Raw genomic sequence first — 26,150 nt, forward strand, 5'->3', positions numbered from 1 at the left:
TCCAAAGTTCATGGAAAGTTTCACCTTCTCTTATAGCTCAACCCCCAAAACTGCCTGATAATCTTACCATCTTATCTGAATATCTTCCCCATTACTTTTTTTTTTTTCTTTTCTGAGACGGAGTCTCGCTCTGTCACCAGGCTGGAGTGCAGTGGCGCGATCTCGGCCCACTGCAACCTCCGCCTCCCAGGTTCAAGCGATTCTCCTGCCTCAGCCTCCAGAGTAGCTGGGACTACAGGCACCCACCACCACGCCCGGTTAATTTTTGTATTTTTGGCCGGGCGCGGTGGCTCACGCCTGTAATCCCAGCGCTTTGGGAGGCCGAGATGGGCGGATCACAAGGTCAGGAGATCGAGACCACGGTGAAACCCGGTCTCTACTAAAAATACAAAAAATTAGCCGGGCGCGGTTGTGGGCGCCTGTAGTCCCAGCTACTCGGGAGGCTGAGGCAGGAGAATGGCGTGAACCCGGGAGGCGGAGCTTGCAGTGAGCCGAGATCGCGCCACTGCACTCCAGCCTGGGCGACAGAGCGAGACTCCGTCTCAAAAAAAAAAAAAAAAAAAAAAAAAAATTTTTGTATTTTTAGTAGAGACGAGGTTTCACCATGTTGGCCAGGATGACCTTGATCTCTTGACCTCGTGATCCACCCGCCTTGGCCTCCCAAAGTGGCATTACAGGCATGAGCCACCACGCCTGGCCTCTCTCTTATTTTTTAAGAGACGGGGTTGCCCAGGCTGGACTCAACCTCTGGAACTCAGAGGATCCTCCTGCCTCAGCCTCCCAAGCAGCTGGGACTACAGGCACATGCCACCACACCCGGCTATAACACCCAATGACCATCTATCTCTTTATCTTACCTTCTTTTTCTTCATGGTACTTCTTGCTACTTAACATTATATTATATACCTGTAAATTTGTTTACTGTTCTTCCCAACAGCAATGCAAATGCTATGAGACTGGTTTGTCTTTTTTGTTCCCTGTGGTATCACTAATGTCTAAAATACGGAGTAAACACTCAATAAATAGTTGTTGAATGAATAAATAAGTGATCATGCAAACATTTTAAAACTCTGCTTCCATCCTAGTGGTGCTACATGAGAAGCAAGACTGAATAATGCCTACTTCCCAGAAAGCCCTATCAACCTGTTGTTGAATCCTAACATCTCTTCCAAATATCTCCCTAAAGTCCTCCACATCTCATTCCCAGGCCCACAAACCCTAACCCACCCCAGAGCAAGTATTAAAGAGAGAAAATGGAGCAGCACCCAGGGAGGAGACACATTTTTCCTCCAGTTAAGTACAGTCTAGAACCTCTGCAAATTAAAAGCTCCCTCTTCACTGAATCCACTCAGCTATAGTTATAGGTCACACTTTTTATTTTTATAACCAGCCAACCCATCAAATTATAGGCTCCAGCCACTGGTAGGCACGCCAAACACTGGGGCCAGCTTAGCCTAGAAGAGGCACTGCTCCTTCTGGCTTGTGAGGGGGTGCAGGAGTGAGGGCTGAGCACCAGTCAAACCTGAAAGGGCAGAAGGCACCATCACCCCACTGGGGACAGTCTAGCGATGAGCCTGGATCTCACTCAGGCCAACCTGCTGCCCATAAGGGAGACAGATTCCAGGATTCTCCACACAGCAAACAAGAGAACTCTTAACCTTATAAAGCACACCTAGAAGTTTCCCTACAATTAATTTCCAAACTCCTTACCAAGGCCAACAAGGTCCCACATGATCTGGGCCCTGCTCACCTTTCTTATACCTTCTCGGACTCTCCTCAGCATCCTTGTCTACCAGTCTGGCCTTCTTTCAGTTCCTCAAATGTGCGAAGTTCTTTTCCACCCAGGGCTTTGCAAAAGTTGTTCTCTTCCTAAAAAACCCATCCCCCAGATCTTTATATATGGCTATGATGATGGCTTGTGGTAAGTGGATCTGTAAGAATGAACCAAAGAAACTGCTAAGTCCATTACAACAGACCAGGCAAGAGCTGAGGATCAACTACAGTAGTGGTAGTATGGATAGAGAGAAGGTGAGAGGGACAGCAGCCCAGACTAACTCCAAGTGCTTGGCCTGGATGATTAGCTGGAAGAGTGCCATTCCCCCCAAAATACAATGTATAAGAAAACACTAGCAGGTATAAAGTGGCTCACAAACACTGGACACTGTTACTATGCAATGAAATATATTTATTGAGCATCTACTATGAACAAGGCATTGTTAATAAAAAAAATTATTTAGTACAAGACAAATTTTACCCTAAAGAAAGGCAAAAATGGGCTGGGCGTGGTGGCTCATGCCTGTAATCTCAAGCACTTTGGGAGGCTAGGGTGCGAGGATCACTTGAGCTCAGGAATTCAATGCTGCAGTGAGCTATGATCACACTACTGCACTCCAGCCTGGGCAATAAAGAAAGATCCTATCTCAAAAAATAATTTTTTTAAAAGGAAAGCAAGACAGATTTGGCAACGAAAAGAATTAGTTCAAAACTTGATGACTAGAAATGGAAGCTTCTACATTTGAAGACTTCTGCAGTTCAAGGGTAACACATGGGGGATCATTTTCTATCCCGTTTCACTTAAATCAAATTATTCTGATTCTCTAACCTATGAGGATTGAGCATTTATTTCTCATATATTTCAATCATTCAACTTTTAATAAGCAAACTCATGAATGGCCAGAGACCACTTACCAACTATTCTCTATTCCCTGTTGAAACCCTGGGCAGGAAAGTCCCTTTTCTAACAATCAAGAAATGTTCAGGCTAGGGACGATGGCTCATGTCTATAATGCCAGCACTTTGAGAAGCTGAGGAAGGCAGACATGGCTTGAGCCCAGGAGTTCAAGACCAGCTTGGGCAACACAGCAAGATCCCATCTCTACAAAAAAGTAAGAAGCACAACTGTAGTCCCAGCTACTAAGGAGGATGAAATGGAGGATGGCTTGAGCCTATGAGTTGGAGGCCACAGTGAGCCATGACCACACTACTGCACTTCAACCTGGGTGACAGAGCAAGCCCGTTTCAAAAAAATAAGAAATGTTCAGACAAAACTCAGTGTGTACTGGCCATCTGTCCTGATCCAAGCTCACATCTGTCTATAACTAAACTCCTCTATTCCAGCAGCAGGGCTCCTGGCTGCCCTTCATATAGCTGCTTCATTCCTCCTCCATAATCCCCTCCCATACGGCTCTGCCCTGCAACAATCTCCTCTTTCCTGATCTACAGTTGCTAAAGGCCTGACTAAAGCCCCTGTCCTCCTTAAAGCACTGCCTAATTAGCACTCCTATACCACGCTGATCCACCCTTAGCTCTCCAATCTTTCTGTGTTTATAGCTGTGTGGCACCCTATCACCTCATGATCTCACTTGGTCTTCACAAAACATGTGATTGGGCAAGACAAACAGTATTCCCACATTATAGATAAATAGCTGTGGCACATAGAGTCTCATAGACAACCTGAAGACATGCACTTGCTTTAATTCTCTTGTTCAAAATACAGTTTTAAGTACGTACATATTTTGTCTCTCCAACTTAGATAGCAAGCATTATCTTCTATTTCTTTGGTATACCCCAAAGCACTAGGCAAAGTGCTGTGTATACAGCAGGCACCTATGACATATTTACTTAATAAATCATGAAAGAAAAGAAAATGGAATGAACATTTAGAATAGACCCAAGACTTCCCAACCTAAAGCCTTCTTTGTTACACTCTTAACAACCTGTTCTTTGCCTTCCAAGAATATATCATAATTAAATATTTATTTAATATCTGTCTTTTCCTTTAAACTCTATGAGGGCAAAGGAATTCTTGATTTTTTCACCACTATATACCTAGTGATATCAGGAGCACATAGTAAAATTAAAATTAAAAATAAAAATCTTCTCGAATAGCAAATGTCCTAGCGGGATGGCTAAGATTCAAACCCAAATCTGGCTGACTCTAAAGCTCAAATCTTTCCACCACACCCCTTAGCAAAGGAGAACTTGTTTGGTAAACTTTCCCCTATATTCTGCCACAATCCACTCAATCCACTCCAAAGCAGTAATAACAGCAAAGGAGAATCAACCCTGCAAAAAGGAAACTATAGTTAAGAAAGTGGGGCTGGGCGCAGTGCCTCATGCCTATAATCCTAGCACTTTGGGAGGCCATGGCAGGAGTGCAAGACCAGCCTGTGCAACAGTGAGAGCCTGTCTGAACAACAGCAACAAAAAAACTGGGCTTTGGCATCAGGCTGCTTGGATTCAAATCCCAACTTTGCCACCTACTAGTGTGTGATCCTAGGTGAGTTATTTAACCTACCTGGACCTCAGTTTCCTCTTCTATAAAATGGAGATTAACAACAACTACTTCACAGAGTTGTGATGATTAAATGAGATAATGTGTGTAAAGTGTTTTGCATGGTGCTTGGTATACCATCATCACACATAAATGTTAGCTATTAAAATTATTAGCTATCCTTATTCCTAGGAGGCAAGAATCTAGAGAAAATGATTGTCACGGTGGTCATAGCTGCTGAACTGACTTGACTTTGAGAAGCTGAGATGCAGCACAGCCTAGAGCTCAGGTTTATTCTCTTTGCTGACTTCAAGGGCTATGGCTCTGCCAAGGCTGGAGATATAGCTTTCACTGGCCTGAAAATGAAAGAGGCTAAAAATATATAGCCTGCCTGTGTCTGGGGGACCAGGATCATGCCTACATTAAAGAATTCAAAATATAGCTTCAGGGCAAAAGAGCATCTCTTAGGATTCTTTTTACTCTGGAAATAGTGCCAAGCTCAGCACAGGGCACAGGGCAGTGGCCAGTTGCTGACCCTACTGGTGCCCTTTCTCTCTCTCGCATTTTTCTTTTGGCTTAGTGCAAAAAGTAAGAGAGGAGCTTTTTTTTTTTTTCCCATTAAAAGTTGGGTCTGGCCAGGTGCGGTGGCTCATGCCTATAATCTCAGCACTTTGGTAGGCCAAGGCGGGTGGATCACTTGAGGTCAGTAGTTTGAGACCAGCCTGGCAACATGGCGAACCCCATCTCTACTAAAAATACAAAAATTAGCTGGGCGTGGTGGTGCACGTCTGTAGTCCTAGCTACTCAGAAGGCTGAGGCTGGAGAATTGCTTGAACCTGAGAGGCAGAGGTTGCAGTGAACCCAAGATCGCACCACTACACTCCAGCCTGGCTGACAGAGCAAGACTCCATCTCAAAAAAAAAAAAAAAAGTTGGGTCTGGCTGGGCACAGTGGTTCATGCCTGTAATCTCAACACTTTTGGAGGCCAAGGCAGGCCGATTGCTTGAGCCCATGAGTTCAAGAACAGCCTGGGCAACATAGCGAGACCCTGTCTATTCAAAAAATACAAAAATTAGCCAGGCATGGTGGTGCACGCCTGTAGTCCCAGCTACTTGGGAGGACTGATTGAGCCTGGGAAGTTGAGACTGTGATCACACTACTACACACTGAGCTGTCTCCAGAAAAAAACTTCAGTCCACCCCCTCCCCACCCCATTTTTATTCCTTTTCCCTTAAAGGAGGAATACATAAGTAGATAATGTAAAAGAAAAAACTCCAACCAACTCAAAGCTTACAGAATAAAAAATCAGTCACTATTCAGCCTCCAAACCCACTGAATCATCTCCATAGTTCACCAGTTCATAGGTTGGTCTTTATTTTTCTAGGCCTTTTTTCTATGTATTTATATACAACCACATGTGGTTTTTATAAAGCACTATATATACAGTCTTCTAATTGCCTTTTTATATTATATTTACACACACATATATATCTTGGAGATTCTCATTTGCCACAACCATTTATTGAGTGCCTACCCTGTGCCAGGTGTTTGGCTGTACAGTGATAAGCAAACATAATGTCCCCACCCTCATGAGTCAACAATCTGGGAGATGGATAATGAACAAGTAATCAAATAATTGTAAAATGGAAAAAGAATGAATAGGATGCTAACTAAGACAAAGAATAGTAAGTGGGGAAGATTTGAGAGGTGGCATTTTTAAAAACTGAGAGCTAAAGTATAAACTAGAATGAGTCATTTTAATATCCAGGCAAAGGGTATCCCAGGAGAGGAAACAGCTTGTGCAAAGATCCTGAGATAGAAAAGCGTTTGTCCTGAATGAAAGAGGGCTAATGTGGAACTTCATAAACAAGAGGGCAATAAGGTTAAAAAGGTCAGCAGGTGTCAAATGATGCAGTCCTAAGGGTCCGTGTCAGGAGTTTGCATTTTTCCTTTTAGTATAATAGAAAGGGAAGCCATTAAAGGTTTTTAGGTCAGTGAATGATGCTATTTAATTTATATTTTAAATTTGGATGCTTTGTGGAGAATGGATGGGAAGATGGAGATAGGGATAAGAGAGGAAAATGGAAAGCCAGTTGGTTGGCTGCAATATAAGTAAGAGCTGATCTTGGCTTAGACCAGGGCAGTGGCAGTAAAGAGAAAAGGGACAGGCAGATTACATATACATACAGAGATAAACAGTTTTTTTTTCTTTTTCACTTTTTTTGAGATAGTCTCACTCTGTCACCCAGGCTGGAGTACAGTGGCGCCATCTCGGCTCATTGCAGCCTCTACCTCCCAGGTTCAAGTGGTTTTCATGCCTCAGCCTCCCCAGTAGCTGGGACTACAAGCATGTGCCACTACACCCAGGTAATTTTTTAGCAGAAACAGAGTTTTGTCACGTTGGCCAGGCTGGTCTTGAACTCCTGGGTTCAAGTGATCCACCCGCCTCAGCCTCCCAATCTTGTTTTGTTTTGTTTGAGACGGAGTTTCGCTCTTGTTGCCCAGGCTGGAATGCAATGGCGCAATCTCGGCTCACTGCAACCTCTGCCTCCTGGGTTCAAGCAATTTTCCTGCCTCAGCTTCCAGAGTAGCTGAGATTACAGGCATGCACCACACCTGGCTAATTTTGTGTTTTTAGTAGAGGTGGGGTTTCTCCATGTTAGTCAGGCTGGTCTCAAACTCCCGACCTCAGATGATCCGCCCACCTCCGCCTCCCCAAGTGCTGGGATTACAGGCGTGAGCCACCTACAATCTTATTTTTTTTAAAGACAGGGTCTCATTCAGAGGCCCAGACCAGAGTGCAGTGGCACAATCATGGTTCACTGCAACCTCAAACTCTTGGGCTCAGGCAATCCTCAGGGATTAGACTACAGGAACATGCCACCACACCCAGCTAGTTTTTATTTTTTGTAGAGATAGGGTCTCACTATGTTGCCCAGGCTAGTCTCGAACTCCTGGCCTCAAGTGATCCTCCAGCCTCAGCCTCCAAAGTGCTGGAATTACAAGCATGAGCCACCGTACCCAGCCTATTTTTGGAGATGAAATGAGCAAGACTTACTCATAAAGTGGGTATGGAGAAAGGGAAAGAAAAAATTAAAAATAACTCCCAGGATTTGCCCTGAGTAGGTGAATGGGAGAGCAGTAAATTTAAGCAAGAAATGGACAATCAGGCTCTTCCCCATTCCTTTTTTTACGTTAAACAATGTAGCCCTGAGTATTCCTTACATGCACCTTCCGTCACGTGTAAACTGTTCTGCAGAATGGTTTCCTAAAAGTGAGGTGGGGGAGTTAGAGAACATGTGCATTTTAAATGGATAGACCCTGTAAGATGCCTCCTAAAATGTCTGTACCGAATTATTCTGCCATTAATATTGACCACGGACATTGTTGGTCTTCAAAATTTCACCAGATAATTAGTATATCAGGCCGAGCGCGGTGGCTCACGCCTGCAATCCCAGCACTTTGGGAAGCCAAAGCAGGTGGATCACCAGGTCAGGAGTTCCACGACTAGCCTGGCCAAGATGGTGAAACCCCGTCTCTACTAAAAACTACAAAAAAGGCCGGGCACGGTGGCTCAAGCCTGTAATCCCAGCACTTTGGGAGGCCGAGATGGGCGGATCACAAGGTCAGGAGATCGAGACCATCCTGGCTAACACGGTGAAACCCTGTCTCTACTAAAAAACACAAAAAAACTAGCCAGGCGAGGTGGCGGGCGCCTGTAGTCCCAGCTACTCGGGAGGCTGAGGCAGGAGAATGGTGTGGACCCGGGAGGCAGAGCTTGCAGTGAGCTGAGATCCGGACACTGCACTCCAGCCCGGGCGACAGACCGAGACTCCGTCTCAAAAAAAAAAAAAAAAACTACAAAAAATTAGCCAGCTGCAGTGGCAGGCACCTGTAATCCCAGCTACTCGAGAGGCTGAGGCAGGAGAATTGCTTGAACCCAGGCAGTAGAAGTTGCAGTGAGCCGAGACTGCGCCATTGCACTCCAGCCTGGGCAACAAGAGTGAAACTCGGTCTCAAAAAAAAAAAAAGTATATCCTCTAAATTTTCATCTCCTTGATTTCCAGTGAAGTTAAAAAAATTTTTCTATTCTTTAACTTTTAATTATATAACTAATACATAAATGAATTATCCTTGCCAAAAAAAAAAAGTAAACATTATAGCTAGGCATGGTAGTACACTCCTGTAGTACCAGCTACTCCAAAGGCTGAGGTGGGAGGGCCCAAGGGTTTGAGTCCAGCTTGGGGAACAAAACAAAACACTGTCTCTAAAAAATATACAAATAAAAATTTCAGATGTAAACATTATAGATAAAGCTAAATTCCTTTTGAATCTGTTCTTCCTATCATGGTTCCTCCCCTACCCCCAAATCCCAGAGGTAACTAACTAGTGTTATCGGTTTTATCTGTACCCTTACAGATTTTTTTATGAATTTAAAATCTATATATAGAAAATAAATGATTAAGCATATTTTAGAAGTTGTTTTTCCAACAGTTCTTTTAGCGTGAATAAAAAAATATAACCAAAAATATTTTCCTTAAGGCCTAAGTGACAATTAAGCTGAGACCATCCCCGCTTAGTTAACCCCTCTGAGTGCTAGCTTCATATTGCCTGTAAAAAAACACTGCAGTGAAATACTGCCTCACAGAGTTGTTGTTAAGTTAAATGAGATAACACATGTTAAAGTACGCAGCATACATTTAACAAATGTTAACTGTCTTTCCTTAATCTCTACAAGTTAAATCCAGGCATTTGGTGAGGACCAGACACTGAGCCATTCCTGAAGAGATGAGATGAGGGACTCTACCCAGAAAAAAGAGTGTTGTTTTAAAAAAGATTTTTTTTCATAAGTCCCCCAAAAGATGTAAATTTTCCTACAAAGATTCTGTTATGAAATATCCGAGCAGTCAAAAAAGGTACAGGTCATTTTTTTTTTTTTTTTTTTGTAAGGTAGAAGAGAGGATTTAAGCATTGCTAGAGAAATAAATGTTCCATCCTTCTCCCAGGCACACGCTGGGAAGCCCACTACCCAGATATTCCCCAAGGACCTCAGGCCTGCAGGAAAGAGTTGCTGCTTTAGGCAGGTAGTACCTCCAAACACAGGATATTACCTAACCTTTGGCCGTTACTGCAAGAGGCCACTGGGTTTCTGGGATTTGTCCAAGTATAGTTGTCTCTTGGTATCCGAAGGGGATTGGTTCCAGGACCTCTCTAGAATAACAAAATCCCCAGATGCTCAAGTCTCTGATATAAAATTGTATAGTAGGCCGGGCGCGGTGGCTCAAGCCTGTAATCCCAGTACTTTGGGAGGCCGAGATGGGTGGATCACGAGGTCAGGAGATCGAGACCAACCTGGTGAACATGGTGAAACCCCGTCTCTACTAAAAAATACAAAAAACTAGCCGGGCGAGGTGGCGGCGCCTGTAGTCCCAGCTACTCGGGAGGCTGAGGCAGGAGAATGGCGTGAACCCGGGAGGCGGAGCTTGCAGTGAGCTGAGATCCGGCCACTGCAACTCCAGCCCGGGAGACAGAGCGAGACTCCGTCTCAAAAAAAAAAAAAAAAAAATAAAAAAAAAAAATAAAAAAATAAAATTGTATAGTAATTGCATATAACCTACACACATCCTGCTGTATACTTTAAATCACCTCTAAACTATTTATAATACCCAATACAATTAAGTGCTATGTAAATACAGTTGTCCCTCAGTATACGCGGGGAATTGGTTCCAGGACCCGACCAAATGGCTCCAAGCCTGGTCCTGGAACCAAAATCTGAGCATACTCAAATTCCACAGGCCCCATAGAACCCATTTGTATGCAAAAGTCTGCCCTCCTTATAAGGTTTTCAATTCTTACCACTCAATTCTCATTTGACTGAAAAATCTGTGTATAAGCACACCCACATAATTCAAGGCCTTGTTGTTTAAGGCTCACCTACAGTTGTTATACTCTTTTGTTTACAGAATAATTACAAGAAAAAAAGGCTACATGATCAGTACATGCACAATTTTTTCAAATATCTTCTATCTGAAGTTGGTTGAATCCACAGATACAGAACCCACAGATAAGGAGGGCCAGCTGTACATCCTGTTATCTCCACCTGGATTTTCCCAAAGGTTGAGGGCTAGGGCCCTAGTTCAAAGGGGTAGACCCCACCACAAAGGATCCTTAATCAAAGTTAAATCAAACTGTCCAAGGGCCTGAATATCTCCCTTTGAATGGGAATCACTCAAGTTTCAATAAGCTCTCTTTGTTGGAACCACCAAGAGCGGCATTATTTTATCTGAACCAATAACCAGGGCTCCTTCTTACCAAAGATCAAGAGTACTAACTGTATCAAGGAGTTCCCGCAGTAGAGTTTCCTCATCCAGCTATCACTTCCCATTCCTCCAGGCTGGAAGCCAGGGCTTCCTTAGCAAATCCAAAAATGGGCTTTAAAACTCCCAAAGTACTACATGTGTTCATATATACATGGGAGGGGGAGGGGGAAATAGGGACCACAGGTTTAACTGGATTTCCAAAGGAATCTGTTACCCAAAAGATTCAGAACTACTGTTGAGAGATGTCTCAAACATATTCCCAACTTATAAAAACTTTTACTCTGGCCTGAGTAACTGACCAGGGGGTGAGTGTAGTATGTACACCCCAAACTGCCCCTTGATGAGTTTTACGGTAGAGCCCACAGTACAGAGGAATCAGGTATTAAACTGACAGGCAGAGGCAATAAAAAGAGGTCCACCTCTTTCCTAAAGGTGTGCCAGGAAATCGGAAAACCAAGAAAGCGCGACATACCATGGCTCTGTCTTTCCTTTTACTGCTCTTGAAGCTTCATCCTCAATTGGCACACAGGACAAAAGAGGTACAGATAAGTGGAAGGCAAATCTCAGCAGGGATGCCAACCACATTTTGGGCAGGATCCTTCTTCATTGTGTGGGACTGACCCAAACATGACCCAAACACAGAGGGATGGTTAACAGCCTTGGCCCTCAGGTAGAAAGCCTAGCACTCCCAGTCAGTATGATAATCAAAACATCCTCAAGTGCTTCCAAAAACTCCCTCCTGGGACAATACCTCCCTCAGTTGAAAGCTACTTTAACTTATGGAATTCTGAGAGGAGATAAAGTGGGTAAAGTATATACAATAAATATTTTTAGCACCTTTATAGGTTACAAAGTATGTTCACTATGTTGTCTCCTGTAAGCATCCTCAAAAATCTGTAGGATAGGTATTATCCTCACACATGTCATAAACGATGAAATTGACTCAGAAAAGTTACAGGATTTGCCTAAGGTGCAGCTAAAAAAAAAAGACTATAAAGCTGGATCAGAACCTAAGTCTTCTGATTCCAAAACCAATGGTCTACTGCTTCCTTCCAGAACAAAATTTTTTTTAAGGTTTCATGGGAAACACTAGGGGGATCTATTGACTGGCTTCCCAGCTTCTGTGCAAAAACAAGAGCAGAAACTGCTCTAAGCTGTAGGTAGTTCTTAAAACCAAATATCCATCTCCTAAAGTACCCAACGACCAGGCAACTTTCTTAGGCACCGAACAATTAAAAGAGGACTATGATATTCTCCATTCTGAATTTGAGTAGAAATGAGCAAACAGGGGAGAAAGAAAGTACATATCTTCCCTGTTATTGTGTATAAGGGACCCAGAGGTAAGATCACCAGCCCCAACTCCAGCTTTGGCCGTAACTCTGGGTGAGGGTGGGAAGGTGGTAAAAGAGATGGGGGTGGGGTATGAGGATAAGAATTAAACCATCACTAATATATAAGAGCCTAAACTTGTCCTCTACTGGCAAAATCTGCCATGTAAATAATTCTGCTAGCCCCTCGTGGTTCTGGACATTATTGAGAACATCTTTGAAGGACCTCAAAATACTTTATAAACTAAGAAGAGTATGCGTAATAGTAAAGCTGAAGGAGGGGAGATACTGCACCCCACCCAAAAACAAAAAACAAAACAAAACACCCTATCCATGCCCTCCCCTACCCAACACACAAACCCCAACCCACAACTTTGTTGTGAGGTGATGGAAGACAGAAAGGGTAAGAGAACCTGGAAAGAGGAAGATTCTAAAAGAGGAAAAGAGAGGGGGAGAAGAAAGTGGGAGGCAAAGACAACAAGAGTATCTCCAGGACACAGAGGGAGCTTGACACTTCTACACCTTTCTTGGGGGACTGACTCACTCTCCATGTGGAACGAAAACAAGATACAAAGACATAACTTTGCCCAGAGAGGCAAAAGAGAGAGACTGGAAATGGAATGCAGGAATTCCAGCTGCCCAGCTCAGTTCTATTCTGGAATCCACTTCACTTCTTCATGAATGACAACCTTAAATCCCTGAAGTTCTCACCTGCTGCTATTCAGAAGTACCCAGCGAGAAGGAGGAGAGGGGGAGCCTGTGTGCTGACAGGACCCTCCCCTACTCTATCTTCAAAGTAAAAGGTCCTCCCCGTTCTTTAAAGTCATTTCCGAACCGCGATGAACCCCCAGCCTTTCCCTGGCACTGCTATTGCTCGGCTCAGACGTGGGAGAAATGTTTCCCCAGAATGGAAGTGAATGGTCTGGCAGACCAGATGACACGCTGACTTCAGGCAGCCAGCACTGCTGTCCCATGGGCTTACTACAGTCACTTCTGGGGCACATACTTTGATGCTGACCACAGAACCAGGACCCTGGCTCTGCCCAGCCTCCCCAAGCAACCTCAGGGGCAGAGGAGGATCTGTGGTCTCATTTCCTCCCCACTTTGGCTTCTTTTTTCACTTCACTGAAGATTAGTTATTTCCACCAAGACCAGTTCCTGTTCTCACCAGCTGTAGCAGTTGTTTCCCCACAGACAGAATTATGAAGCACTGGTGTGGCTGCCACCTGGACTGTCCCAGCTGCAGAACACAGACCCAGTGAGTCCTGAGAAAGGGCTTTTTTATCCTAAAGTAGCAGGAAGAAAATAAGGGGCAGGAAGCAATTCTAAGAACTCCACAGTGGATACACTGGTGTCCATTTTATTATTTTAACTTTACATAATAGTTACAATGGTTTCATATGTGAAAAATATTTTATAATGAAAAAGCATAGGAAATGTATGCATTTATTACATTGACATATGTATATAATAAATCTCCAACAGAGAGCAAAGAGCGCAAATAAAAGATGGCCAAAACACTTGCAATGAACTGTTCAAAGAACTGCAAAGTAAAACAAGATACCATGTCTAATTAATCAAACTGGCAAAGGCTTTAAAAACATTAATCCACTCAGTAATGGTTGGCTTACAGAGAAAGGTAGACACACATATACTAAGAGTGGAAAAGGTAACTGATAAAACTTTTTCAGAAGATATGTCTCAAAGGCCTTTAAAAACCATATACCCTTTGGCCCAATAATTCCACTTCTAGCAATTTATCCTAAAGAAATAATCAGAGATGGACACAAATATTTATGCACAGGATGTTCAACACAGCATTATTTGTAACAGCAAAAAAAAAAAAAAAAAAAAAAAAAAGATTTTAAAAGGGTAAGATAGGCTGCACACAGAGGCTCATGCCTATAATCTCAAAACTTTGGGAGGCCGAGGCTGGTGGATCGCATGAGGTCAGGAGTTCAAGATCAGCCTGGCCAACATGGCAAAACCCTGTCTCTACTAAAAATACAAAAAATAGCCAGGTGTGGTGGCACGTACCTGTAATCCCAATTACTCAGGAAGTTCAGGCAGAACTGCTTGAACCCAGGAGGCAGAGGTTGCAGTAAGCCAAGATTGCACCACTACACTCCAACCTGGGTGACAGAGCAAGACTCCATCTCAAAAAAAGAAAAAAAAAAAGCAACATAAGGCAGTGATAAAATATTACAGAGTACTATGCAGTAATGAAATCATGATACTGGGCCGGGCACAGTGGCTCATGCCTGTAATCCCAGCACTTTGGGAGGCCAAAGTGGGTAGATCTAAGGTCAGGAGTTTGAGACCAGCCTGGCCAACATGGTGAAACCCCATCTCTACTAAAAATACAAAAAAATTACCCAGGCATGGTGGTGGGCATCTGTAATCCCAGCTACTTGGGAAGCTGAAGCAGGAGAATTGCTTGAACCCAGGAGGCGGAGGTTGCAGTGAGCCGAGATCGGGCCATTGCACTCCAGCCTGAGCAACAGAGTGAGACTCCATCTCAAAAAAAAAAAAAAAAAAACAAACAAAAAAACATGATACTGAAGAATATGTAAGCAAATGAGAAAATGCTTAAAATAGTCAATGAAAAAATCGTTTACAAAACAATATACAGTATGGTCCCAATTGTTAAAAAATATATATACATGTACATCAAAGTATTAGTAGTAGATGGTGAGATTACAGGTTTTATTGTCTTCTTTATACTTTTCAGTAAGTTCCAATTTTACCTATTAAACATGTATTATTTTCATAATCAGGAGAAAAGAAGCTATTCTCAATCCTCTTCCATCCTTTTAAAAACACTTTCATACATTATTCCCTCTTTTAAAAACTATTTGGAAATAAAAACCATTATATCCTACAATCTAGCAAGTTTTGAGTTTCTATCCCAAGGAAAACTCTAAATATTGAAAACACTTTGTATGCCAAGATGTTCATCACAGCATTGTTTATGATGGCAAACAGAAGCAAAAAACCTAAATGTCTAAGAAAAGGTGTATAGGTAAGCAAACAAAGGTACATTCACTTGATGGACCATCATACAAGCATTTAAATGTTTACAGGCCAGGCTCGGTGGCTCTTGCCTGTAATCCCAGCACTTTGGGAGGCCGAGGTGGGCAGATCACCTGAGGTCAGGAGTTTGAGACCAGCCTGGCCAACATGGTGAAACCCCGTCTCTACTAAAAATACAAAAATTAGCCAGTCGTGGTGGCAGGTGCCTGGAATCCCACCTACTTGGGAGGCTGAGGCAGAAGAATCGCTTGAACCCAGGAGGCAGAGGTTGCTGTAAGCAGAGATAGTACCACTGCACTCCAGCCTGGGTGACAGAGTAAGACTATCTCAAAAACAAAACAAAACAAAACACGTACAATTACTAACCTGGGAAAACTAATGAAATAACAAAAGCAAAAAACAAACAAACAAACAAACAAACAGGATAAAAAACATATATACCGGCAGGGCATGGTGGCTCATGCCTAAAATCCCAATACTTTGGGTGACTGAGGTGGGAGAATCACTTAAGTCTAGGAGTTTGAAACCAATGTGGGCAACAAAGCAAGACCCCATCTCTACAAAAAATGAAAAAATTAGCCAGGCATGGTGGTGCATGCCTGTGGTCCAGCTACTCAGGAGGCTGAGACAGGAGGCTTGCTTGAGTCTGGGAGTTCAAAGCTGCAGTGAGGCGCAGTGAGCCGTGATCATGTCACTACACTCCACCATGGGTGACAGAGCGAGACTCTGTCTTAAATAAATAAATCAAGTATCAAAACATTGTATAAAACTCTATGCAGAGAAAAAATATAAAGGTTTTAAAGCACATCAGCTGCATTTGGTAAATGAACTAAGAAAATATTTGCATTTGGTAAAGAAACTAGAGAAAATATGGATGTTTTTCTTTAACCTAAATCTTTAGTCTTTTCTTCTTTCTGAATTGTCCCATACTTTCTTTAGAGAATAAGTATTACTTTAAGAGGAAAAAAACAAAAAATGCTGAATCTCCCTCTGGGCAATGAAAACATTCCCAAATGACAGAGTCCACTCTATCAGTCCCTTCCCAACATGCAGGCTTCCCCCAGACTAAAGCAGGGTCATATCAGGAGGTCAAGGGAACAAGACTCCTCTCTGTGGCCTAGGGTCTTCTCTGTGGGGTCTCTGAACAAGAAGAAGGTTCCTCTGACCAGCTGCTGTCAAAGGCCCTTTCCCCGCCCCCTCCCAAGTTCTATTCCAGCCTGAACTAATTCACCACAATCCTGAGGGCTGGGAAAAAAATTTCCACCATGGCGATTTGGAACCTGATATTTAGTCCGTTTTTCCCAGCCCCTTTCTGTGTCAAAGGAGGCCCCTCAAAGCCTCTTAGACAACTAGCACCCAGGCCAACTTAGCTCCCACATCAATGCTACATTTACAGAAAAACCCCCAAGTTGTCAGTCATCACCAGGGAAATGTGAGAGGAGGAACTGCAGCAGGGATAGCCCCTGTCACACAACCCTACCCTCATGCCCTGAAAGCCTCCTCCTGAGGGATATGCAGGGCTTTTTCTGGCATCAGAACTTTGAGACTCCATTTCAAATCTGTACTAAATCAACAAAGAGAAAAATCAGAGTACAATCACAACAAAGACAGAGAGCTATCCTTTCAAAGACCTTAGAGCCCTCTGCCTCCTTTCTCTAGGGAAAATCCAGTACTGGCCAGAATACTAGCTTCTGAGCAACTGAGTTTGGGTAGTAATCTAGTTTGGACCAAAACACAGACTTGGACTGTATCAGACCAGAGATTGGCTCTCATTCTGGTATTCATAAAGATGAACTCCATTAATTGCCCCAACCCCAAACTTCTCAATACCCAACAGAATGGGAAGTGCTGCTCAGACAGGGGGTAAGGAAGGATGCCAAGAAGCAGTGTAACACAGCAGCTTCACAACCTTTTTCACATCGAGGCACACCTAGAAAATAATACTGTTTGTACAGTACATGGGGTAGAAGCTGATCCCATCCAGAGGGAACTGACTGGGAACTTTAGCTGCCCCTAGGAATAAGGGGAATCAGTATCCCAGCACACCTGTGACCCATCTGCAACACACCAGTAGGGAAGCCCTGAATTAAGGCACTGGGCTGGGTTAGGATTCTTGGAATCAATGTCCTCATCAAATCTTCTCATAGCCGTCATCTCAAGCTCTTCAACTTGGGCTGACAGATCATATGTCTGGAACAGAAAGCTGGGAGCCTGTGGTCTTGACTCAGCACTGATACAACTTCCCCAGCGGAGGATACTCTTCAGGGGGTTTTCCACAGACACACTGGGGCTGAGGAAGCCCTCCAGCTTACAGCAGCAGCCATATTCTGAGACTGGATATACACAACAGGGTAATTGGTTTTATCAGATTTTTAAACTTTAAAACCCCTTTTTGGGAACACAAGTGATCTCAGATCTGAGTCACTGCTGAGACGTACAAACTTAAAAGCTACCCATTTACTAAGCATATAGTAGATGCCAGACTCTGCTAAGTATTTGACTTCCAATTTCATTAAATCCACACAACAACCTCATGTGGCAAATGCTATTATTATCCCCATGTATAAGAGGAGACTGGGACTCAGATTAAGTAGCTTGCTTGAGGTCAAACACTCTTCTAACCGAAGACTATGGATGAAACAGTATTTGAATCCACTCTGATTTGAAAGTCCGTATGCTTAACCAGGACACCACTATGTCACCTCAACAAACCTCCCAAATAGCTTTTTAAAAAAACCAAACCAGTTATAATGAAGCTGACAATCTGGGAAAGAAAAAGGTGATAAAGGAACAACTTATCTGACTGTTTCAAGCCAACAACAAAAATAAGCTAATCTGGCCAGGCACCGTGGCTCATGCCTGTAATCCCAGCACTTTGGGAGGCCAAGGCGGGTGGATCGCCTGAGGTCAGGAGTTTGAGACCAGCCTGGCCAACATAGCAAAACCCCATCTCTACTAAAAATACAAAAATTAGCCAGGCATAGTGGCACGCGCCTGTAATCTCAGCTACTGGGGAGGCTGAAGCAGAATTGCTTGAACCTGGGAGGCGGAGTTTGCAGTGAGCTGAGATCGTGCTGCTGCACTCCAGCCTGGGTGACAGAGTCAGACTCCATCTCAAAAAAAAAAAAAAAAAAGCTAATCTATATTGAGTACTTACTGAGTACTTACTACATTGAGCACCTTATATACAGGGGCTCACCTAATTCTCACAATCTCACCAGAACAAGATTACCTCCACTTTACAGATGAAGAAAAAGTCTAGGCTCAGAGAAGTTAAGATACTTGCTAAGCCAGAGTCCTTGCTTTTTCAACTACACTATGCTTCTCCTGACTGTTCAGGAAATACATTTGAGCCTGTACCTGGGTCAAACATCTAACTCACAGTCAGTACTATTCCCAAAGCATGGTAGAAAAGGTACCTTTCAGAACAGTGGACACAGGGACACTTAAGGGCCCCCAGAGAAGAACTCAAATCCCCAAGAAGGGATAATTTCCCTGTATTGGAAAACTGAAGTGAAATCTCATCTCCTGAGACAACTAACTAGCTCTGGCCTGCCCTGTTCCAACCCTTCATCAGCAGCAGCTCAGGCACACAAAAACAAGACCAAAATAAAAGGCACGAGAAAACAAATCAAAATTTTATACAGAAAAGCAGGCAGGCAAGTGGGTGGTCCAGTCCCCCGTTTGACCTGGGTTCTCCTGGTGCTCTGGTTAACTAGGACACCACGTGCATTTTGTGAATATTAAGCCATTCGTTTGCTAACTAAACAAATTGGTCAACCAAGGGCCAATGAGAACATGATGGATTCTGGTTCTGAGCTCTCACAAAAAATGGCTTGGCAGTGCCTACCTAAGGCAGCCTTCCACCCAATCCACCTCACCCCATCCCTTTCTCCCCAATTTCTATAGCTAACTTGTGTCAGCTTGCTGGGGGTTTTCACACCCCCACTGGAGTGCAGATCCCCTCCCACTCTTTTCCCCAACAGTTGGGCTCTTGTTCTCAAGGCCACTAAGTCCGTCTCTTCCTCAGCCTGTGAGATGGTCACAGCACATTGGTAATCACTGACTCACCCGATCCCCCTGAGGAGGCTGGGGGAAATGCAGAGGGCCACAGGATGTATGGCCCACATCCCTTTGGCCCTTTGCAGAGCTGGCAGGCAGAGAGGTGCCAGCGACACCACTTCCCCTTGGAACACTGTAGACCCTCTTTGAGCCAGCTCTGGTACCAGTGGGCTGATGTCAGGCTCTCTACCCTCGAAGAGGCCAAGATCTCTAGACAGCTCCACTGTTGCCAACAGATCTAATCTCCTTATTCCAAGGCAGATGAAATCCAATAAGGCTGCTAAGTCCACAACTTATCCCTCCTCACGGGCAGAGGCAAAGGCAAAGTCGGCCCTTCAGGCCATACCAACAATAACGCCAGAATTATTACTGCTTCTCAGATAACTATTTGGGGAACTGAGAACTATTTCCCCAAGTTTCTCAAAGATTAACCCGGTTTACCAATGTTTTCGCTCTGCAAAACTTCATTTTCAGCGGCAACATTTTCTCTGGCTTCTTCCCAGTGATACCAGCTCAGAACCTCTCGCTTCATAGAGCCACTGACATCAATGTCCAATTCCCATACCAAAGAAGAATCCCAAAGTCAGCTCTAAAAATCCATTTACACAGACCGTTTGAAATCTACAGAAAGACTAAAAAGCACAGGCTAAACAACACAAACCAGTCACGGTGGCTTAACATGAAAAGGGGGGGAGGAGGCGGGATGGTTTGTGTATTGTTTCACTTGGAAAAATACCCCAGTGAAATGGTTTATCCACATGTTCAGCCTTTTAGGCAAATCCACTATAACTTAGCAGGATGCCTGCAGGCCGTTCTGAAAATAAGCAGAATGGCACACTCCTTATTCCACCCCTTCAGGAGCTGCCAGCCCCTTCCCTATCCCCCTCTCCCCCCAAACATCTGGTCTGGGCTGGGAGCGGGACCCACTCCCTGGGAAGCCTCCATGTTCGCAGGAGAGGCGGTGTCCTCACTCAGGGAAGCCTGCTAAGAACCCGGCCGCGCTTCTGAATTCCCCCCACCGTGAGAGGCTCCTGGCTGAGAATGCTAGGGACAGGGAGCCTGGCGAGGAAGCAGGGAGACTGCAGAAGGGCAGCAGAAGGGGGAGGAAGAAGGAGGGAGAAGCCTGGTTCCCAGGACGGTCCCGAGCTGGGGACTTCTCCTAAGCGTCCAGCGGTGGAGGCGTCGGTCCCGAGATCCCCCACGGGACTGTCCGGGCCGGCCAGCAGCTGCTCAGAGGTTCCTGGGAAGAAACTGGAGGCTGAGATCCGTCCGGGACCCCGACTGAAAGGGTGGGCGGGACGGGGGCTCAGGACAAAGTCCCAGCTCGGGCGTCGGGACCTGAGGGGCGGTAGGCGGGGGAAGGGGCTGGGCTCAGCTCTCACCAGCACCAGGGCGAACCTTTCCTCCAGCTCACAGGGCTCAGGCATCGGCATCTTGCCGGGCGGCAGCAGCAAAGGGACAGAGGGCGGCTCTCCCGGGCCCCCCTCGGCGCTCTCCAGGTTGCCCATCGCTGCGGGGCCCCCTCAGGGGCCTCGGCCCCCCACCTCCACGCCCCGGAGCTTTCGGCTCTGCGGCTCCGACCAGGCTCCTCCTTCAGCGCCGGCTCCCCTAGTCCCGACTCCTCGGCCCCGTCGGGGTCGCCGGTGGTTCCCTGGAGTCCCTCAGGAGGCGGCGCGCGGCGAGGGCGAAGGCAGCGTAGCGGACAGCCGCACCGAAGCGAGGGGGACGGAGGCAGCCGGCTCTTGCTCACACCCGCCGCCTCGCCGCGCTCGGCTAGCCGCCCGGGCGCTGCCCCTCCCCGCCCCCCGCGCTCTTTCCCTTCCCCCCCACCCAACGTCGCTTCCTCCCACCCACTCCCGGCCGGGACTCGGGCTTCCCCCGCGAGCGCCGACTGCAGCCAGCCCGCCGCGCGCCCCATTCATGCAGGCCCCGCCTCCCTCCCAGAGGCCTCCCAGGCGACCCGGCCCGACCCGCCTGCGCCCGATTGACGGCCGCTTCTGCCAATCACAGGTCCTCCCGCCCTTGACGGCCTCGTGCAGGGCGCCGAGCGCTCCCTGGCGGCCTCAGCCGGGATCGAATCACCGCGGTTCCCAGAGGTTCCCAGAGGCGCTGGCCTGGACACCCCGGGAATGGGCCGTACCTTTTCACAAGGAACTCATGATGTATACAAGTAAGTAAAATATTATACAAGGCATGGCGTACAAAACTACAAGAGAAGTAGAAACAAGCAGGATACTCAGAAGAGGGAGAGAGACAGTATCCGTTAAGAGTCGGGGTGAGGGGCCGGGCGCGGTGGCTCAAGCCTGTAATCCCAGCACTTTGGGAGGCCGAGACGGGCGGATCACGAGGTCAGGAGATCGAGACCATCCTGGCTAACACGGTGACCCCGTCTCTACTTAAAAAATACAAAAGACTAGCCAGGCGAGGTGGCGGCGCCTGTAGTCCCAGCTACTCGGGAGGCTGAGGCAGAAGAGTGGCGTAAACCCGGGAGGCGGAGCTTGCAGTGAGCTGAGATCCGGCCACGGCACTCCAGCCTTGGCTACAGAGCGAGACTCCGTCTCAAAAAAAAAAAAAAAAAAAGAGTCGGGGTGAGGGAGATCATGGTTGGACCAGGCATTGAGGGATGAGGAAGCCCTTGCCCGACAGAGGCAAGGGAAAAGACATTTAGGAGGAGAGGAGCTTAACCATGGTCACAGGCTTATCTGGCTGCGTGTGAAAATGGAGAGGCGGGAGAAGAACGCTGTTCTGGGCTCAGTCGGCGGGTGGGTCGTTGATGATGCGGTGGACATTTGTTGTCTAGCCGCCATCTTCTTCCAGTGATAGCATCCCCTTTTCTTTTAGGAAACCACCTCTCCCCTCTTCTCAGTCTAAATGGAGCTGAACTTTATCCCCGGTTCCGAAGGGCCCCAAGACCCAGGCCCAGTCAGTTACAACATTTTCCTCCTCTACTCTTAGACACTGTTTTAGGGATTGTCACTTGACCCAAACCCAGACAATATGATATATCCAAGGCTTTCTCTGTAACAATCAGGAAAGAGGCACTCACTCTCTCTCCGTTTAGGCTGCAAAATTGTTAGAATGTAAACCTGCAGCCGCTGGTGGTCTCTTATCATCACCTGTAACACATCAAGCCTGCTTGAGAATGAAGCCAATGCAGAGGAAAGGCTACGAGACAGAAGAAAATTCTAATGACATGCCAAAAACCTGGATCTAACCATGCCTGAAGTTATCACCTAGATTTTTCATTGATTTATTCAACAAACATTTATTTGAAAAAGCTTATTCTATGCCAGATACTATTCTGGGCATTGAAGATACATCTGCAAACAGCATATACATTGTGTCTTCTTAGAATTCACAATCTGTGTAGAAGGAAAGATAGACAATAAACTAGATGAGTAAAATGTATAGATGTTAGTGATCAGTGGTATTAAAAATAAAACTGAAAGGGGATAGAGATGGAAGAGGCATTAAGATTTTAAATAGAGTTGCTTACTTGGGAGGCTGAGGCAGGAGGGTCAATTGAACCTAGGAGGTTGAGGCTGTAGTGAGCCATGTTCATGCCACTCCACTCTAGCCTGGGTGACAGGGTGACTCTGTCTCAATAAATAAGTAAATAAAGCTGCTGCTTGTCACAGGCATGATGGCTTCCAGGTTAGTTTTCAGAGCTGGAGTGCCAGCCACATAGGCCTGAGGGCTTACAGTCCCAATGGGGTGGTTGCAGCATGCTTCATGGCATCTGGAGGTGGTGTTCCTACTGATGACGAGCAGATGACTGGGCTGGAGAGGGAGGTCATGATAGCCATGTATGAGACTGGACCCATACAATATACTACCCCAAAAGGCAGCTTCAGGCACCAGGGAATACCCTAACAGCTCCCTCCATCACCAAGAGAATAGCGAGCTACATCTGTGAAGAGGACAACAGTGCTGTCAACTGGTTCTGGCTGCACAAAGGCGAGACCCAGCGATGCTCTAAGTGTGAACCCATTACAAGCTGATGCCCCACCAGTTGGCCCAGTGAGCCCTGGCAGTAATTGCTCAAAAATGTGCTGTAAAGTATCTTCTCTCCAATAAAGACTAGCCATTGCATTGGCTCCTTCTTCCCCTCCCTCATAATAAAATTTTTTAAATAGGATGATCAAGGAAGGACTCACTAATAAGATAGCATTTGGGTAAAGATCTGAAGAATGTAAGGAAATAAGCTATATGACTATCTAGCGAAGAATTATCCAGACAAAGGGAATGGCAAGTGCATACTATGCCTGATGTATTAGAAGAACAGCAAAGATGCCAGTGTAGCTGGAGTGCAATGAGCAAGGAAAAGAGTAGTGAAAGATGAAGTCAGAAAGGTAACCAGAAGCCATGTTGTGTAGGATATTGTAGGTTATTGTGTGAGGACTTTGGTTTTCTCTAAGTAGGATAGGTAGCCATTGGAGGATTTTGAGCAGAGGAGTGATATGATCTAACATGTTTTCTAACAGGGATCACTCTGGCTCTTGCATTGAAAACAAACCAACTGAAGTATGCACAGGGAGACTAGTTAGCAGGCTAATCCAATCATTTGGGTGAGAGATAGTTTGCACCAGGGTGGTAGCTGTACCAGTGGAAAGAAATGGTCAGATTCCTTATAGACTTTAAAGTAAAGCTGATGGAATTTCTTGATAGTTTGAATGTGGAGGGTGAATGAAAGATAACTGCAAAGTATTTGACTTGAGCAACAAAGACGGTGGAGTTTTCACTAATTGAAATGGGGAAAATGAGGCCGGGCGCGGTGGCTCAAGCCTGTAATCCCAGCACTTTGGGAGGCCGAGACAGGCGGATCACGAGGTCAGGAGATCGAGACCATCCTGGCTAACACGGTGAAACCCCGTCTCTACTAAAAAATACAAAAAACTAGCCGGGCGCGGTGGCGGGCGCCTGTAGTCCCAGCTACTCAGGAGGCTGAGGCAGGAGAATGGCGTGAACCCGGGAGGCGGAGCTTGCAGTGAGCTGAGATCCGGCCACTGCACTCCAGCCTGGGTGGCAGAGCAAGACTCCATCTCAAAAAAAAAAAGAAATGGGGAAAATGATAGGAGGCGTAGGTTTGGTGAGGGGAATTGGAAAGGGAAGGTCAGGAACAAGTTTGGGCCATGTTGAGTTTGATTTGCCTTTCGAACATCCAAGTAAAGATAACCACTAAGCAATTGGATATATATGAGTTTGCTTTTCAGACTCATCTATGTCTTATTGCAATTGCACCCCACTGGGACTACAAGCCCTCAAAGCCTACATGGCCAGCGTTCCAGCTCTGCAAAGTAACCTTGAAGCCATCATGCCTGCGACAAGCAGCAGCTCTACTTATTAATTAATTTCTGCAATTTGGCAATGTAAATTTGGAAATCATCATCATATAGATGCTATTAAAGCTAGTAAATTATTTTTCTAACTCACTCTGCATTGGGTTCCTGTTGTTTACAACCAAGAGGTAGAAACTAGAGGTAGAAATGGTCTTTCCAAACCATTGAAACCCTTTTCTGTGAAGCTCAGCCTCTTCTAATCAGTGAAAAAATTAATCAGTTCACATCTTATCCCCTTTCTTCCTCTCTATTTCTTAGCCTAAATACGTGCTTTCCCAACTGCTATAGCAGACTCGTCTAAGCAGAGGTGTTATACCAAGACTGTAGACTTCCACTAGACAAAAATTGAGAATTCAAGAAGGGAATAATTCATCAGTCATTTATCATGGATGCACAAGGAACATATAGCAAAAAGAAGAAACTTGATAGGACAGCGAATAGCAGTGTATTCACCTTTGTGTGGTCTCTTGATCCCTAGCCTTTTAATTCTGTTTTTGCTTACCTCAAGCATAACCACCTGATTTATATACTCTAGGGTCTTTGGGGGTCTGCTAGATTACTGCTTTCATTGTTAACTCCCTGTTCACCCACCTTCAAATGCTTACTTTCTATAGGATAAAACTAAAACTCCTTACTCTGATATTCGAGGGTCTGTATTATCTCCAAACTCTAATGTATTCTAATCAAATCAGCCCTTTGCTTCAGCTGGAAAGGTCCATCTCCAAACATTAGTTGCTCATTCTTATGTCTAGCTTTGCTCTTTGTGGTAGACAGAATAATGGCTCCCAAAGTATTCATATCCTAATCCCCAGAACCTGTGTATATGTTATCTTATGTGGCAAAAGGGACTTTGCAAATGTGATTAAGTTACAGATCTAGAGATAAGAGGATTATCCAGATGATCTCAATGTGATCACAAGAGTCTGTATAAGAGGAAAGGCCAAAATGAGGGAGGGGGATGTGATGACAGAAGTAGGGGTCAGGGTGAGGTGGGGCCATGAGCCAAGGAATGCAGTAGCTTCTAGAAACTGAAAAAAGTCAAGGAAACAGATTCTCCTTTCAATTCTCTATAAGGAACATGACCCTGTCAACACTTTAATTTGAGCCCTGTTAGACCTAATTTCAGACTTCTGATCTCTAGAACTATAAAATCGTAAATCTGTGTTGTTCTTAGCCACCATTTGTGATAATTTGTTAGAGAAGCAACAGAAAACTAACACATTCTTGCTGCGTCCCTGATCTGGATTTCTTCTTCCTTCTACTCCATCTATCCAAATCCTACCCAGGCTTAATACAATCGTTAGGTTTATTGGGTGCTTATGTACAAAACATCTGACTAGATACCAGTAGATAAAGAATGAATGCAAGATAAAAAGATGAACAAGAGACCTGCTGCCAACTTCAAAAGAGCTCCAAGTCTGCAGCAGGGGAGGCAAGGTAGAGAGAAGGAGTATGGACCCAGTTTGAAGGAACCACATAAGATCATTGGTATTATATTGGTGGGTGCCAAGTTTCAAATCCCATCCTGGAGTTTTCCCAAATTCAAATGATCATGACTCTTGTTTCCTCTACTTTTCATTTAGAACTTATAGATATGCAACTCTTGGTTCCTTTACTTCCTTGTTGTTTAATTTTTTTTTTTTTTTTTGACAGAGTCTCACTCCGTTGCCCAGGCTGGAGTACAGTGGTGCAATCTTGGCTCACTGCAGCCTCCACCTCTGGGTTCAAGTGATTCTCCATCCTCAGCCCCCCGAGTAGCTGGGATTACAGGTGTGTACCACCACATCCAGCTAAT

General features: G+C 45.2%; 1 protein-coding gene and 2 long non-coding RNA genes across 30 annotated transcripts in view; 1 reads left to right on the forward strand and 2 right to left on the reverse strand.

The window, feature by feature from the left end:
- FMNL3 (formin like 3) overlaps window positions 1-20,766 on the reverse strand; it is a 62,758-nt gene extending 41,992 nt beyond the window's left edge. For 22 of the 28 annotated variants that reach the window (XR_013401039.1, XR_013401037.1, XR_013401038.1 and 19 more), the window contains exon 1: window positions 20,399-20,766. Coding sequence is in view for 20 of the 28 variants with exons in the window: in XM_077954070.1 (XP_077810196.1) it covers window positions 20,399-20,524 (126 nt within the window). In the remaining 8 variants the exon portion in view is untranslated. Of the gene's footprint in view, window positions 1-19,457 lie in introns of all 28 variants that reach the window. The other 6 variants (XM_077954067.1, XM_077954066.1, XM_077954073.1 and 3 more) reach the window with 3 other exon arrangements.
- Window positions 9,197-13,783, forward strand: LOC144332854 (uncharacterized). The gene is made up of 2 exons (XR_013401045.1): window positions 9,197-9,535; window positions 9,874-13,783. It is a non-coding gene; the product is annotated as an uncharacterized LOC144332854 (long non-coding RNA).
- A 343-nt stretch (window positions 20,767-21,109) lies between the features above and the next one.
- LOC144332861 (uncharacterized) lies at window positions 21,110-24,076 on the reverse strand. The gene is made up of 2 exons (XR_013401052.1): window positions 23,907-24,076; window positions 21,110-21,429 (listed from the first exon to the last, which is right to left on the reverse strand). It is a non-coding gene; the product is annotated as an uncharacterized LOC144332861 (long non-coding RNA).
- Between the last annotated feature and the right edge of the window lie 2,074 nt (window positions 24,077-26,150).

The sequence above is a fragment of the Macaca mulatta genome, chromosome 11 (assembly GCF_049350105.2).
Source record: "Macaca mulatta isolate MMU2019108-1 chromosome 11, T2T-MMU8v2.0, whole genome shotgun sequence".
NCBI lineage: Eukaryota > Metazoa > Chordata > Mammalia > Primates > Cercopithecidae > Macaca > Macaca mulatta.